Consider the following 17,986-nt stretch of genomic DNA (forward strand, 5'->3'; position numbering starts at 1 on the left):
GTGCCAATATGTTCTCATTTTAATGATGCTATGACACTGCGATGGAAGACGTTTCATCTCTCAAACACTTCTTTCCTGATCAAGACGCTGATATAATTATTCGACCATGCAATGAAATGATTGACGAGTGTGGCCACCTTGTGCACTCACAGTATCTTCCCGTGTTTTAAAGGATAACAAAATCAAATTTCAAATAGATTATTATTTCATGGTTTTGTGTGTTTTTTTCTCAGTAGTACAAATTAAGTGATACGATGTTGTGCATAACTTGAAGTTTTATAGATAAGTCACTATCTGTCATTAGCATGAATAATGTGTCATGAAGGCTGTCATTAAGTTGTCATTAAGTGTCGTTTTGCTAAATTATGACACCTTTGGAGCTATGTTGGCATTTTTTTAGGTTAGGTGGAGGGATCTAGTGGGGGTAGGTATGGTTCGGGTTGGGTAGGGTTAAGGTTAAGGTAATGAACAACACTTTATGACAGCCTTTATGACACCTTATTCATGCTAATGACAGGTGTTATGTTATAATAACGACAGTCAACCTTTTTCTATAAAACTTCAAGTATAGTGTTACCCTTATGTCTTCAGTAATGATTGTGAAGGATTGTGATTTTTGTAACTGGTGCGGACGGGCAGTTTTCCTCTCATGCACACTCTTTCAACACCATTGTCAATTCTGTCATTAAGCTTTTATATGGTAGCCATGGATACTCCATAACCGCTGCACAATGATCCTTACTTTATTTATTGCTCTGTTTAGATATAAAAACAAAAACATTCACTCAGAGGCCTAAGCTGATTAATGGCATTGATATTTAAAGTTTGTGTTGCTAATATTGTTTAGCATCCTGGGTTGTTTCTTCTCCCTGAGTGTCTTCTTCATGCTGACAGATTCAATATGCTTCATCTCCCACTGCTCTCAGGAGTAAATCTGTCGCTGACACACTCAGCTGTCATGCTGGGGATGTCTATGGCCAGTGTATATGTTGTATTGATAACTCCATGATGAGCTACTGCATGCTGAATTGCTCCTTGAGGGGGGTTATGGGTAATGGATTTTGACATACTGAAAAGGAAAAGAGGGTATTGTAAAATTCATGGCCTCAGACCAGCTGTGGCCTTTTCCCCTTACCCTCGTTGATATGCATAGCTTCTTTTAATCACGCACAATAACCTATGCTGTGTGTGCAAGCCATAGGCGATTGCATTGTGATTTGTAGGAAAGCAGGAGATTAGAGGTCAGAGTTTTTGAACACACTTTGTTCGTGTGATGCAGCCCGGTAGGCACTGTTTTCTGGCTCTGAACTTGGGTCAGCTGCAAAAATCCTGGACAGACACAGACAAACATTTTTGACTTATGACTCCCCAGTGCTGATTGAAAATATGAGGCTTTTCTAAAGCTAAAGATTGATCATGTTTTGTCCCTTTCTCCACTTAGCCTCTGCTGGATGCCCTGCAGGACCTTCCAGAGTGGTACGGCATCAAAGGCATGCAGGCCAATTGGATTGGAGAATGCACTGGATGCTACTTTGAGTTCAGACTTAAGGTGAATCTCGGATGTGATTTTTTTATTTTTTTTTTTGTCTACTTGTTTTCTCCTTCCCCATAAGCATTCATGCTGATGTGTACAGTTTTTTCAACATGTGTTTTTCTTTTAAAATCTTTGCACCACAGTATAGAAATCTTCATTTATCTTTCTTCAATAGATGCATACTTCAGTGTGGCAATTAACACAAACAGTTGATGCTACAGATTAGTCTCTTTTCACTCTTCTGGGAGTTGTTTACATGGCTTTAAAGATCAGTTGTAGAAAAACGAAATTATAATTTATGAAATGGTGAAGGATTAGCTGTTGAAACCTTTTTCCAATTAACTTTTAGCATGAAAGTTTCCCACATTATCGCATCTTCTATAGTATTAAATATAATTAGATATCTGTCATTCTTGCAATTGAATCTTTTTTCAGTCCAAATCAAACGAACTTATAAGATTAAAGTTTAACAATGTCAGTTAAGGAGAACTGTACATTTCAGCTGTATACCCTGGCCTAAAATCAACTTAAGTTCACCCCTCTGAATTTAAATATATTTTCAAGAACAAAAATATAAAAACAAGAACATAGATGTGAATGACTAAATAAATAATAAATTTGAGTGCATTTTGGAAGTATTAAAAATGTGTAGAAGTTAAAATAAAATTTAAAAAAAGTTGTAACTCTATTCCTTGTTTTTCGGTTCATTATTTTGATATGCATGACATGACACGTGTGGGCTGAATACTGAAAGTATTATGATTGTATGATTTGTTTGATATTGTAAATGGGACATTCTTTACAGAAACACTGTACATATACAGGTACATCTAAAAAAAAAAAATAGAATATCATGAAAAAGTTTAATATTTTACATAAGATCATTTAAAAAAAAAAAGGATATTTTAAACAAAAATGTAACACTTCTGAAAAGTATGTTAATGTCTATGAACTCAATACTTGGTTGGGCCTCCTTTTGCATGAATTACTGCATAAATGAGGCATGGCATGGAGGCAATCAACCTGTGGCACTGTTCAGGTGTAATGGAAGCCCAGGTTGCTTTAACAGCAGCCTTCAGGTCATCTGCATTGCTGGGTCTGGTGTTTCTCACCTTCCTCTTGGCAATAGCCCATAGATTCTCTATGTGGTTCAAAGTCAGGCCAGTTTGCTGGCCAATCAAGCACAGTAGCACTATGGTCATTGAACCAGCTTTTGGTACCTTTGGCAGTGTGAACAGGTGCCAAATGCTCTAAAATTTCCTGGTAGATGGCTGCGTTGACTGTGGACTTCAGAAAACACAGTGGACCAACACCAGCAGATGACATGGCAGCCCAAATCATCACAGACTGCGGAAAGTTCACACTGGACTTCAAGCAAAGTGGATTCTGAGCCTCTCCACTCTTCCTCCAGACTCTGAGACCTTGATTTCCAAATGATATGTAAAATGTGCAAAAGTCCAGTTCTTTTTCTCCACAGCCCAGGTAAGACACTTCGGACGTCTCTTGTTCAGGAGTGTCTTGACATGAGAAATGCGACATTTGTATCCCATGTCTAGGATTTGTCTGTGCGTAGTGGCTCTTGATGCGCTGACTCAGCCTCAGTCCACTCCTTGTGAAGCTCCCCAAATTCTGGAATGCGTTTTGCTTGACAAGGGTCATCCCTTTTGCTGGTGCACCTTTTCCTACCACACTTTTTAATTCTCTGCTCTTCTGTTTCCCAGGTCAATGGCTAGGAGACGGGGGAGACACTGGCAGCCTACAGCTCCTCCCCAGAAACTGTGTTTGGGGGGGCTTTCCTGGCCATCCTGCCCTCCCATCGACTGCTGCACGGCAGTAGCTCAGTCCGCTCCGCGCTGCAAAAAGGGTTCCAGCGAGGCCGAGGTGGGATTCTCTTCCCCCTTACAACAACCAGTGTTTTATCTAGGATTGCATTCTTTTGGATCTTCAGGAATCTGTGGAGTTCATAGTTCTGTCGTCAGACATAGATGTGTGTCTGGGACTAATGCAAATATCTTTAACTACCATCCTGTCAGTTTTTGGAAGCGGTACTGTATATTAATTGGGATTCCCTAGAAGTGGGAATTGGCTGTTTATAATGAGCTGCCAGGGAAAGCAGCGTTGCCTCTCTCAACTCACGTGTTTTGCTCCCCAGACTCTCAAACAGAAGTCACGGCTCACAACGTGTTCACCGGCCAAGACTTGCCCCTCGTCATCTCGCATAAAGAAACCTTTGATGGCTATCTAGACGCTGTGCTTGGTGAGTTCCTGTTGCCTTTTTGGTTGTCATTTGTTTTTTAGAGCATCAAAAATATTGATGATTCCACCAAAAAAATAAAACAAAATTGATAGCTATCTGTTGTTTTTGTCGCTTGTTTGGTTAATGGTATGGTGATGTGAAAGGACTCAATGAGTGTATGTTTTTGTCTCAGACCCTAAGTGGTTGGTTTCGTTCCCTGGTTGATGCCTTCTCTCTGGGGTCCAGCTATGATTGTTTGTTACTGTCTTACCTGTTGATGCTTGTATGTGGCAGGTGTTCCAGACTCCAGTGAGGAGGATCTGTCTGTGGCTCAAGCACTGAATTTGAGTTGGACTACTGTACTGAAAAGTAATAGTGATGGGACACAGACACTGGTGAACTCAGCGGAGGTCAGCAGCAATCAATTATTCTACATTTTAATTCTGATATTTCTGATATGCACGGTCATCCTATTGTACTGATTTCTCACAAACAAAAGCTGCCCTACTTTATCCTCTTTTGTGTAGTTCTCAGGTCTCAGCAGACAAGAAGCCTTTAAATCCATTACCCAGAAAGCCAGAGAGTTAAAGGTGGGAGGACATCTAACCAGCTCGAGGCTCAGGGACTGGTTGATATCCAGGCAGAGGTACTGGGGTACACCCATCCCTGTGGTGCACTGTGGGTCATGTGGTCCAGTTGCAGTCTCTGAGGAGGATTTACCCGTTATTCTGCCAAAGCTGCAATCTCTAACTGGGAAAGGGGCGTCACCTCTAGAGGCGGCACATGATTGGGCCACCTGCACATGTCCCAGGTAAGAACACAGGAAGTTGACATAATTTTCATCAATCTGGTTAATTTTTAGGTCCATTTGAGCAGATATGAGACATATGTAAACTAAAGGTAATCAATCTGTGGTGTGTGTGAGCCAGGGTTTTTTTATCCTCAGAAAGTCAATCACAATTGCGTTCTCAACTAGTAAAGTTATATTACAATTAATCACATTTACTGAGCCTGAAATAAATAACCTAATAAATGTTAACCTTCCTTTTGTGTTAGCTTTCTGTTAGCATCACTTATGATAACAGGTCCTAAATCAGCTGTAAAATACACTAAAAACAAATATCTATCTTAGTTTCTTTCCTATCTATTGGTTATCTTGTTAGTCTTCCTAAGCAATGAAAATATAGGTTTAGATATTTTTGGTGCCGACATCTGAGCCTTTTTTCTGTCGATTTAAAAAAAAAAAAAAAAAGAAGAAGAAAAATCAATTACATATGTGTAAAACTATACCTAGAACTGTAACATGGTTCCCCAGTTTTATGTTAAAATATCACTGATAGTTTTTATTGATATTTCATGGCAATTACAATTATAAAGTCAATTATCTAAACTCAATTATAATTTAATTACAATAACATTATTTTAAAATTACAATTGCAATTTTAAATACACCATAATTGTAATTTATTATCAATTACACGATTACAATTATAAATGATTCCAACGCTGGTGTGAGCCCTTATTGACTTCATTGGTCATTGGTTCTTTAAGCCACGCTTACACTCAGAGTTTGAAGGCACATTGCTAACAAGTTGTTCCAGACATCTCGTCACATGTTGTCAAATCTGTTGGATTAATGGTCCATGGTTACCGCAAATAATTGTTTTATCCCAAAAAGTGTGTTTTCATTTTTATTTTTTTTGCAGCTGATGCACAAATATCTGTGCCCAACACACTGTATGTCTCATCTGTGTTGTTCATGATTCAGTCATTTAAATGTAATGGGAATAATCCTGAAAACTTTTCAGAGCTCAAAATAGAGATGAGGAAAAATTCTGTAGTTCCATGGACTTCCTTGTCTGTGTGCTAACCACCCTGCTGAAGTGTCCTTGAGTTAGACACTCAGTCACTATTAGTGAGTGAAGCGTTTGCAGCGTTAGCACATCAGCAGCCTGGATCAGCACTGTGATATTGTTAATGAGATGCAGTGACATTTCTTGTTGACACAACAGAAGTGTTTGGGAAAGCAATGCTGTTCTGATGCTGTTTGATGGGCAGGAATTAAATCATGTGAAAACGCTCTTTGGTGACTCTTTGCTTTTGTTGTTTTTTTTCCGGAGAGCAGCGCGTAGGAAATGAACTTACTCTCAGGAGCTCTGAGAGGACTGACAGCTTCACAGGAACACAGAGCTAGCAGGAACCTCCCGGGAAATTATCCCATTAATTCATTTGTTCAGACGGGGTTATGTAATGAGTGGCCTCTGTGACAGCAGTAGCACGACATGATGGTGATGATTATGGGGGGTTGCATAATCCACGTGTCACCTCAGTGACATTTATATTGATTGTACACAGGCATAAACACACTCAGCCATTTGTACCGCACACACATCACTGACATGATCTCATCTCTGCTATTGTGTTGAATTCAGAGACCTCTGAAATTCCTCTCTAAATAGGACTAATCAGTGACAGTGGCTTGTTGATTAAAACAAAGCCCTGCTCACCCACACAGCAACTTCCTATCATGATACTAGTATGATTTCCCTTGCCAGCGATGATTGATGTTTTCCCCGCTCTTCAATTTTGTTAAATATCTGTTGAAATGTGTTCTCTTGCCTTGTCAACCATGTCCAATTAAAGTTGGAATGGAACACCGACGAGCAGGGTGATGAGGGAAGTCATTTCCTGTGTGCTCATTTTGTCTGTGACCCTCTGCTGCTCCGTGCATTACCTCCTGACTTAACCCTGCCTCGGCTTCGCCTGATTACGAAGGTGCACAAAGCAATTGACTGTTTTGTGCTTTTATTTCACAAGAGGAAAGAAACGAACAAGCACGTTAGACGAACGCTCGCAGGCAGACACAACAATTAGCAGCAGTCAGAGGGTGATTCTCCCGAGGAGGAAAGACCTCAAAGTGGGCAGCTGCTTCGCCTCCTCTGTAGCATCTGTTTGAGAACCTTTCAGCTTTTTCTGGCTTATCATTCAAAGATTCACTCGCACTTCATACACTTGTGAAAACACCTCACTTTAGGTTTACTTCTATGTTTTATTGTCAGTTTCACACAGCATGGAGAAGCTGTGTGGGTGAACCTTTCAGTTTTTAAAGTGTGATCATGAGCAGGTCTCACTGTGTCAGCAGATTATCTTTGTTCCAATTGTGTTTGCCGTTTTGCGCATTACCTGTCTCAGAGCGCGTGTGTGTGTGTGGCTCTGCTCAGATTTCATTGTTTGAAATAACACCTGGCTTACAAATATTAACCTTGCTACACCTTTGCTTTGTTGCTAGGCAACGCTGAGCTCTTACCTCATCATTTTGTGTGCAACCTTATATAGACTGGTAAGCTAGGTGGTCGAGGAGTTTTTGTTGCTGTGTGTGTGTCCGTTGGCGTGTGTGTGTGATTAGGTAGTTGGCTGGGGAGCTGAATATGTGCGTGTGGAAAGTGAACAGACCCTCAAAAACAAAGTCGTCTCTTGAAGTGTGAAAACCCGCCACAGCTCTGTTGGATGTTCTTCACTGAAGCTCAGAGCTGCTTTATCTTTATCTTTCTGGGACACTGAGTTTTCAATCATTGGAGACTAATTATGAAGTAGAAGCCAGGTGCTTTTACCGCTCTAATAACTGCTGGAAATGTGAAATGTTTGTGAATCTTCTCCCCGCTCACTCCCGTACCCCAGCGATGCCTTGCTGGGATAAAGGCAGGGCACGAAGATGCTTTTCCAACACAGACACATGCTCCTGTGTGTGTGGCCTGCCAGCTCGCTCCCAGTTTGCACAGCCGGCGCGTGGAGGCACAGGAGCTAAGATCCGGTGCCAGTCTGACTTTAGCTGTATTTCTGGGGATTTGACCCCATAGACCAGATGGACCAAGCTTTCCACTCACACAAAACTGTTCACTCTGTTCACTTTCTAATTTGTCAGCTAGTTATAAAATAAACAAATTCCTTCTCTCTCTCTCTTTCTCTTTCTCTCTTAGATGTAAAGGCCCAGCAAGGAGGGAGACTGACACAATGGACACATTTGTGGATTCTGCCTGGTATTACTTAAGATACACTGACCCTCATAATTCCAACAGGTACAACTAGCCATCTATTCTTCTATGGTGACAGATTTGAGCAAACATGATCACAAATAAAAAGAAAAAGGGAAAAGTTACTGTGATCTCCACATTCACGTGAAGATACGCTCCAGTTATTTTTCATTTGATGTGCTTCAGTTTACACGCTGCACAAAAAGACTCCCTATGACATCTGGAAAATAGAGTATTATTTACCAGAGACACTAAATATTGTGTTTTGTTCCAGACGATTATTGACTTGCCAAATTTAAAAACACAGGCCAATGATGTGCAATAGTTCTGTCTTCAATGATCCAATGTTTATTAGCTGATCAGAAAATCTAACATTATATTCATGTTTATAAATGGACAGCGGAAGCAGCTGGAGTCTATTCTCCAATTTGTTTGCTAAAATTACATTTTGGGTTACAGTGCTCACGTTCTCTCTCTTTCTGATCATAAATAACTCATAACTGCACATATTCAGAGGGATGTGGAGGGATGTGACTCTAGTAGCTGCCCATTTAATAAATTATGCTTTTTGTGAAATGAACAGAAACACTCAGAGCTAATGCTGAACAAAGTGCAATAGGTCTAAAACATGTTGCATTCAGGGAACACGGGGAACTCTGACAATCATCGATTGTACACTCAAGAGCCAGATTATCTCACAAATAGGATATTCTACACATGACAACATTTGTCGTGTCTAGCTAATGCATTAAGATTATAATTCAGTATTTTGTGAATGTTTGTTAAATTCGTTTTTTGTTACATTTATCCTCGTTGTTAAAAACCTTCAGTTAAAAAGAAAAACTGGTGCTTTGGGGAGATTTCTGTGGTTCCAACAGTTACGAGATGAGAAAAGATCATCAGTTGCGTTTGGCAGCACTGAAGGTGGCTCAAAATCAAGGCTGCAGTGGGTGGATCAGCATATGTGTTTCCTGTATTTTTGTTTCTGTGTTAATATTTGCTCGCACACTTTCTCCTCTCGCTAGGTGCCATTTGTTAAAGCTACAGTATAATACATACCGTCCACACTGTAAGCACATGTCATACAGAAATGCACACACAGGTATTCTCTTACAATATAGGTTCTGGAGCCTTATTCCCCCTTGCTTGTGCACCCGACCTGCTGAACTCCTCTTTAAGCAGAGGGAAATTGTGAAATAGGAATCAGGGTCTGTAAAAGCTGAAAGTAAGGGAAAAGAAAACGCACAAAAGTAATGCAAAACAGCACAGCTGCTTATTGTGTTGTTTGTGTTCGTTTCATCCTGATTCCAACAAACTAGCACAATTATGATCCTGCTTTAAAATTCCCGAGGCACCATCAGCCCCAGACTAAGGCCGGAAGTTTGTTTACAGTGAAGAAGAAGAAGAAGAGCTAATGGCGCTCGTGGCTCATGCAGCCTCTCATCAGCACGTATGGAAAGATCATTGTGGTTAGCTCAACTCAGAGGAAGGCACATGCTGACAAATTGTGAAAATAATTTCTGAACCGGAATTCAGTGCAAAAGTGGAGCATTTCTGATACCTCTGCTCGTCTGCCACCTGGAGGTTCTAACAAAGCATAGAACAACCAGTGCCTGCTGAATACGTGCGTCATTAGAATGTGTATTGGGGTGTTTTTATTTAGCTTACACTTGAGAAAATACTTTTTTTCCCAACAGCATATTTCACCACACTGTCTGTGATTTAGTGATCTGTTTTTTTGCCCTCACAGCAAAAAGGTCTAGAGTCTCCTTCCTGTGCTCTCATGTTGTCGTCTACCCCAAAAACATGAAAATAGAGGAAAAAACGTGTGGCCAGCTAACTCGGCTGCACTGTCACAGTCCCTCACTTTCACCTGTGATGTATGATAAAATCACATTAACCTTCTCCTTTACCCTTAAGTAGTCGGGTTGGAAGATGAGCATAAAGATAGGGGCTCAAATCAGGTGAACATATTTTTAAAACCAAACACTCAAGGCAGCATAAACCCTACAGGATGCCTGTTTGTAACACAGCCAGTCAGGGTTGGAGTCAAATATAATTGTATTCGTGTAATTGATAATTCATTACAATTGTGATGTCATTCTAATTGTAATTATAATTGAAAAAAAATCTGTTGCTGTTGTAGTCATATTTGAATTGTAATTAAGTTCAGATAATTGACTTTGTAATTGGCATTACAATTCTTTAAAAACTGTCAAATACAATTTAATTAAATTCAAGCCTCTGCAACAATGTTACAGTTCTATGGCTTAGACATACATAGTTAACAAATATGTTTAATATCAACTTTTTCAACTACCTGTCACTTTTCTTTAAGACCATTTTTAAAATAATTGAAATCTAGTGGTATTATGTATATTGACAGAAAAAAGGCTCAGACACCCACACCAAAAATATTAATGCCTGTATTTTTCATGGATTAAGAAGCCTAACAAGGTAACCAAGAGATGGAAAACTAATTAGGTGATAGATAATATTTTTTAGCGTATTTTACCGCTGATTTAGGACATGGGTCAAAACTATATCATCATAAATGCTAACAGAAAGCTAACACAAGAGGAAGGTTACATTTTATAGGGTTATTTATTTAAGGCTCAGTAATTGTGAATAATTGTAATTGAACTTTATTAATTGAGAACATAATTGTATTTGACATTCAGGAGAAAAATAATAATTGTAATTGGAAAAAATGTTGGTAATCCCTAATTGAGTTGAAATTGAACATGGATAATTGAAAGCGTAATAGTAATTGAATGTATTTGACCCCAACCCTACAGCCAGTACATCGAGGGGCGAATTGACTCAAACCTGAAATAAAGGGTGGTATTTACCGCCCTTTATTTTCTTTGGTGATGCAGTTTCTTCACCTGCTGCGAGGAATTCACTAAGATTCCAGCAATAATTAGTGCACTTGCAGAAGTGGTGGAGACTGCCCTATTTAAATCAGTGTTAAGTATGTGTTATGTTGAGCATGGAGCGTGAAGGAGAGCTGAGTGCACAGATTGTGCAAATTTGAAGTAGCAGAATTGGAGGTGTTATTAGAGGAAACTAATAAAAAATGGATGAATAACAGCAAAGACAGAGATAGATTCTTTATTCATCCCGCAGTGGGGAAATGTGAGTAACGGTCGTGCATGTGCGCAGCTGATGCACTTGCGTGTGTGTGTGAGAGTGAGCCGCGGAGGAGAGATGTGCTGTCACAACTGCGCAAAAAGCTTTGACAGTTACCACCTGGTTGTGGGCTGTGCTAAATTTATACGGAAAAACAGAGGCAGCAATGAAGTCCAGGTTTGATGAATTGCATTGCGTCCCCTACATCAATTTATTTGCATGTCCTCCTCCCAGTTTTTTGCTGGCCTTGTGAGCTCCGCCTACTATACATATTCATTAGAGGGAAACACGCCAAATGGATTGAGGGCGCATTGCCACGCACTCCTGATTCCCTGGGGTTTGTTAGCACATGAAGTGACGTTTGCACACGTTTTAATACCCCTAAACCTTTAGTGAATCCGCCCCTCAGTCACCTGTTCAGTGCAAACCCCACACAGAGAAGTCCCATGTTTCCTACACAGTTCTGGTTGGCTTTATAGCACAATAGCAAATCATCACCATTACATCAAGAGCAGCTGTTAAAGTTGATGTCTTACGTAATTGTTATGTTCAAATATTTGAGGGTTAATGCTGTCCCTCATTTCTGTTCCCTCACAGACCATTTGAACGCCATCTAGCTGATCATTGGCTGCCAGTGGACGTTTACATTGGAGGCAAAGAACACGCCGTCATGCACTTATATTACGCTCGATTCCTCTGTCACTTCTGTCAGGACCAGGGTCTCGTGGCTCACAGGTAGAGTTCATGGTTTGCTACATTTTCTAAAATCTGTCTCTATTTTCCCAAAAAATCCTTTTTTTCTGTGACTCAGGGAACCCTTTTGGAAGCTTCTAGTTCAGGGCCTGATCAAGGGTCAGACTTTTAAACTGGCAGAGAGTGGGCAGTACCTGAGGAGAGAGGAAGTCGACTTCACAGGTACACACTATCTGAATCTGGAGGGTGTTTGTTAATGTGTACATATGCAACATCAGAAAGTGGAGAGACATAGGACAGAAAAAAAAACTTTGCGGTCATAAGATCTCGTTGTAAGAGCGCCAGACGTTAAATATTCTGTGCTGCTAATATCAGCCTCTCGGGTAATTTTTTTTTTACTTTTCTAGATTAAATATTAAACAACTGTCAGCTTCCTATTCTTGTCAAAACCCAAACATTTTCTGAAAAGATTCACTTAATTTTAATAATTGGCATTGTATACAACCCAAAGATTACACTTTAAATTGTTGCTAAGTAACGAGACTAATTGCAGGTCCCACTATAACAATGCTTCCCAACCTTTTTGGATCATGACCCCATTTTAATATCACAAATTCCTGACTTTATTTTCTTTCTAGAATTAGTTTTTGATCATGTTTGTTATACTGTGTTATAAACACAGAGTAGTGAACATTTATATTATATTACATTATTTAATTTATTATATTGTTTATTTATTTACGATTTTGTTTGTTTTTTTTGTATTATATATCATATCATATTGTATTATTATTATTATCATATTATTATTATTATTATTATTATTATTATTATAGTTATATTTGAGTAAGTGAAAATATAGAATATAGTTGTTTAAAACTGTGTTTTAAATTTGAAAATAACAATTAGAAAATAAATAAATCAATAAATAGACATTTCAGGTGACCCCATTTAAATTCCAGGCGAGGTTGAAAAACCCTGCACTCAAACAGCAATTCTCAACTGGTGGGTCGGGGACCTGTACTGGGGTGGGTTGCGGACAGCTGGTGGAAAAATAAATAAATACTTAATGTTGTTCATGTTGGACTTGTCTTTTATTTTGAAATAAACTTTTATTTTGGCAGGCATGCTGTAAAATGCATGTTGCACATGAAAATATATAGATTTATATTTTAACAAAGACTATATTTGTGTGTTTTCAACAGCTATTTTTTTTTAACTAATTTGGTTGGTTGAATTTAAAAAAAAAAAAAAAGTGGGTTGCGATTTAATGACTGTGGCAAAATGTGGGTCCCAGTTTGAGACCAGTTTAGAACCCCTGCACTCCATGATGCTTTCCACAGCCTAATAATAACATGCCTCTTCTAGATAAGGAGCCAGTGGCACAGTGTGGTGGTCGTGTGGAGGTGACGTGGGAGAAGATGAGCAAGTCCAAGCACAACGGCCTGGACCCTCAGGAGGTGGTGCAGCAGTATGGCCTAGACACAGTGCGGCTCTACATCCTTTACTCTGCTCCTCCTGAACAGGACATCCTGTGGAACGTCAAGAGTGAGCTCAGCCAACAACACTATCAAAACGTGTGGCTTTGCATGCACTGAATTACAGTACACTGTGTCATTTGCATTGTGTGTGTGTGTGTTCTGGCTTTCTGCAGCCGATGCTCTTCCTGGTGTTCTGCGATGGCAGTCTCGAGTCTGGCAGCTTGTGACGAAGCTGAGAGAAGCTCGGCAACTGCGAGGCTTTCCCAACCCCTCCCTGTTGAAAGCAAAAGAGCTGGCAGAGGTCAAAAAGATTTGGGAGAGCAAAAATTACACAATCCAAGAGGTAAGACACTCTACAGTCTTTGCATCATAGCAATTCACAGTAAATGAGTGGAAGAAAAAAAACCCTGCAGAGGATTAATTTATGTCCTACCTCTGTGACCAGCAGAGGGCAGCTGTGAGCTTAAATCCCAAATTCACTTTATAATTGCAATGTCTGCTTTATTTACCCAAAGTCAGTGTACTCATGTTTTTTTTATTTATTTTATTTTCCTCAATAACAGCACACACTCCTGATTGTAATGCAAAGCTGAAAATGTGTCCCATATTGATTACTCTGAAGAATCAGACAATAGATTTTTAAACCACTCCACCTTCCCTCACTCTTCTTTATAAATAACCTCATTTGCTTGCCAGCTGTTATGTGGATCCACTTATCAGGACTTCTTCTTTTAAAGGGCCCCTGGCTGTTTGCCAGCACAGTCTTTGGCTTTGATCTGTCTGTCAGAAATAGCCACTCTGATTAACCTTCTGCTCCACAAGGCCCATCATAAATAGGTTCTTCGTTTTTGAAGCTTTTGCACAGAGTCTCTGTCACGTGCATCATTTTAAATCATCACTGGCAGACTTAAAACCTGTTTTTCTTTGCTTTACTGTGTCTCACTGTATTCAGGTGACTGCTCACTTCACCGAAGACTTCCTTTTCAATGCAGCCATCTCTCGTCTGATGGGACTCACCAACACTCTGAGTGTGAGTATGCTGAACTGTGTACTGAAGGTGTCACAATTACATGTTGAAATCAGACACTTTTGAAATCAACGTTTTCCTGCTGTTTTTGTGTGTGTCGGTTTAGAGTGCAACGCCCAGGGTGTTGCAGCACAGTGTGGAGTTTGAGGAAGCTGTGGCTGCCCTGGTTATGATGGCGGCTCCCATGGCTCCTCACTTGGCCTCTGAACTATGGGCAGGTTGGTGATATCAAAGCTTTATTATGTTTCTTCCTTATCCACATGCAGACACTTAAACTGTCCTCAATGACGAATCAGCAATAAATTCTGTAACAATAAATTTACATTAAAAAAAACCCAAAATCAAATCATTAACAAACTAAAAGCTATAGCTGCTAAAAAGGATGATTTAACACTATCTTTTGTGTTTGTTTGACTGCTGTGTGAGGAATATGTGACCCCTGTGGCCCTTGTCCGTTTTACCCCCTGAAATCTTAAACGCTTTACAGTAACAGGATAGAGGAAGTTCACATCCTTCCCCTGTGCCTTCAGTAGGATTTACACTCATATGTTATAGAGGCAGCATCAGAGGCCATGGGATTGCTGCCCTCGTTCGTTGGCTTTCCCTGAAGATTATTATTGTGCAGCATTCAGTTTTACATTCTTGTAACACAGACGTTGGCCCTTCCTCTGCTGTTTTGGTTTATTCTCATACAGTGTTTTCCTCACTTTAGTCCATTTGAGTGGTCGCAGCAGCTACTTCCTGATGCCTGTCTGCTGTCCGACAGCAGGAATTGTCCCTAATGACCCAGCGTGTTGTTCCTCGTATGATATCTTTCAGGTCTTTGCCACGTGACAAACCCCCTCAGTCCTATTCTCAAGCAAGGACGAGACGTCCTGCAGCAGACATGGCCCACTGTGGACCCAGAGTACCTGAAGGTCCCAGACTTTGTAGAGCTCTCTGTGCGGGTAAGAAACCACTTCAACACACTGCCAGTGTTTGATAGCTAGTGATTAATTAAATGAAAACTTAATACTGCCTAGGAATCATGGGCGATATGCTGAAATTAAGCTCTTAAATCTCCTCAGTATCAGCACTTGGGTAATAGTTTAAACATATTCTAATTGATGAGGATTGAAGCACATTCACCTTTGCCTTCCCGAGAGCTTTCATTCTGCTTCCTTAAAGCCTATTTCCCCAATTACACACAGTCTGTAATTTTCAGAAAGCCTATGATTAACCCCTCCTTCCATGCTTCTGCGCGACTATTTGTGTGTGCACAAACGTGTGTTTGTTTGCATATCAAGTGGTTTGTTTTAAGTTGAGGAGACAGGATTACAGATAATGTGCCAAGCTGCTGTGGTATTTCTGACTGCTGTTTTTCTGTCATTCATGCACTTTTTCCTCCAGCTTGCAAGTCACAAAATGCTAATGACCTCGGTCAAGGATTGTGTGTTGTCATTGAGAATTAGTGTGTATTTCAAAGGCGTTCAAACAATCAAAGGGAATATCCAGCTGTGATTTGGAGTTTTCACATAATCCTCTTGGATCACGTACAGGCATTAATCCTTGCCAGCGCTGGAACGTGAATGCTGAATTGTCAGTCTTGGAGCTGCCTTGAACATCAACTGAACAGTTGGATAGAAAGCTCAAAGTGGCTTAATATGACTGTTTCCTCTGTGGAGAGACATTGTTATTGCTCAGGTTACTATTTTACACCATTCCTTATTCTAATTACATCACCTGCTCCAATTGGTATAGATGCTATACACTCCTATCCTGGGGAAGTGTGGGCTTCAGAAAAAGATGGAACGGCTTAACAGAGCTACGGACAATAATAAAGGCAATTGTTTGAAAAGGTGAAACAAACAACTAATTTCAGATGTATACCCATGCTCTCTTCTCAAACTAGTGTTTGGTGGCATAATTAACTTTTAGGTTAAGTTATACTGTATATTAAGGTTTCATTTATTCAGACAACTTTTTATCAGGACATTTACTTTGATCCCCTGACATCTTTCGACTTTGATGTTTTCTTGACTTCCACGTAATAATTCCAGCAAGTTTTTGTCTTTTTTTCGAATATATGTTATGGTTTCATTTATACAGACAACTTTTGTCTGGAAATTTACTTTGATCTCCGGACATGTTTTGACTGTCTTCGAACTGCCAGTCTTCTTCAGAGGTGTCTGCTGATCTCTTTGATGTTTCCTTGACTTCCGCTCAATAATTCCAGCAGTAAGTTGTTTAAAATATTGTGAGCCAGCTTTATTTAGATGCATTTCCTATTTTTGTTGATGTCCTCTACAGGCTCTTCTGGGTGGGCCGACATCACTGGTCAGCTCTGAGTCCTTTCCTGTGATGCCCTCGAAAGATGATGTCAGGCAGAAGTCGTCGTGGATAATGATATTTGCACATAATAATGTCATCTGTAATGAGAGTAGGAAGTGGGGAGAAAAAACAGGAACGGTGGACGTGTGCACGGAGAATGAGGGAATGAAAATGGACAGAGGCAAGAATTAATACATGCGAGTATGAAAGGTCATGATTAAACGTGGAGACACGGTGAAGCTGGATGAAGAAGAAGAAGAGGGTGCATGCAGGCTGGAGTGAATGGAGATGTGTGACAAGGACTGTACCCAGACTTAAAGGGAAGGTTCATAGAACAAGTGAGAGCTGCCAGGATGTGTCCTTTGGTTCTGTCTAACAGACAAGTGGCTAAGCTGTATGTGGTAAGGCATTAAAGATGAGGCTAATTTATTTGTGCAGTGCATTTCAAAGTTGCAGCGTTTAAAAAACAAGAACATGGTACCGTGATCATTAAAGGCCTACAAAAGTCATGTCCCCATTGCTAACAATATAGTAGGTCCAAATGTATGAACACCCCTATTTTATTTTAATTTATTGTTGAAAAATTGCAATGAAATGCATAATCCGGATCCAATACTGAAAAAACTTGTTGGGTAATTGAGTAACCAACCTGACGTAACTTTCACAAATTTCATAAAGATCGGTCAAAGATGAACCAAGATATATATTTTTTAATTTTGCCAATGATAAGACAGGGAATTTTAAATTTTTGAAACTGATTCAAAATCAGTATATTGATCCGGATACCATACAAAATGTGATGGATCCTTCCATGCATGGCATAAGGTCTATCTTTGATAAAATGTAATCAAAATTTGTTTAGTACTTTGACCTAATCATGTTAACAGACAAATAAATAAACACTAGTAGAAAATATTACCTTCTTAGCAGTGGTAAAAAATAAGCACCTCTTCTCCGTGTTTGAGCAAGAAGGGTTGTCTGGTGAGACATCTCACTCATATTACTCTTAGAACCGGGGTTATGTAAATAACCTAAAGTTCTATTTCATAATATTTTGTGAGATGTCTCACTATAGGATATGATAGGTCCCGTATTGCAGACATGCTTATTGAGTGGATATCAACCCGCAGGGCAGAAGTCTGTACACATCAAGACAGTAGAACCGCCCATGCCACAAAAGCCCAGGATGTGGTGAGACCCTCAGTCGAGTGTGTACGCAGATCCTCAGGCGGCCGTAGACCCTGACTCGTATAAGCCAAAGCATTAGCCTCCACAACCCAGTGTGACAGGTGTTGCTTAGTAACAGGCTTCCCCTTATGGGGATTAGCCTGACTCCTCTGGAGACACCATCCCTCAAATATCCTCCACTTGCATTCATAAAGAGACCTAGTGGAGGAGGCTCGTGCACTCTGTATGGTGGAAATCCCACTCTGTGAGAGTCCCATGGCTGACAGATTGAGCCACTCATGGGCGAAGCCCACAGCACTGGGCATTCTGGGTACGGGTAGAAAATTGTGCTCCTCGCCTGCGACAGCAGATCCC

General features: G+C 40.1%; 1 protein-coding gene across 1 annotated transcript in view; it reads left to right on the top strand.

Moving 5' to 3' along the window:
* The window catches only part of lars2 (leucyl-tRNA synthetase 2, mitochondrial), a 43,598-nt gene that overhangs the window by 22,798 nt on the left and 2,814 nt on the right, over positions 1 to 17,986 (top strand). The window contains 13 exon segments of the mRNA XM_028471642.1: positions 1,442 to 1,549; positions 3,256 to 3,415; positions 3,687 to 3,791; positions 4,065 to 4,180; positions 4,298 to 4,581; positions 7,748 to 7,846; positions 11,531 to 11,668; positions 11,745 to 11,848; positions 12,995 to 13,174; positions 13,281 to 13,450; positions 14,060 to 14,137; positions 14,241 to 14,352; positions 14,954 to 15,081. Of these exon segments, the coding sequence (XP_028327443.1) occupies positions 1,442 to 1,549; positions 3,256 to 3,415; positions 3,687 to 3,791; positions 4,065 to 4,180; positions 4,298 to 4,581; positions 7,748 to 7,846; positions 11,531 to 11,668; positions 11,745 to 11,848; positions 12,995 to 13,174; positions 13,281 to 13,450; positions 14,060 to 14,137; positions 14,241 to 14,352; positions 14,954 to 15,081 (1,782 nt within the window).

This window comes from Gouania willdenowi, chromosome 16 (assembly GCF_900634775.1).
Source record: "Gouania willdenowi chromosome 16, fGouWil2.1, whole genome shotgun sequence".
Lineage (NCBI taxonomy): Eukaryota > Metazoa > Chordata > Actinopteri > Blenniiformes > Gobiesocidae > Gouania > Gouania willdenowi.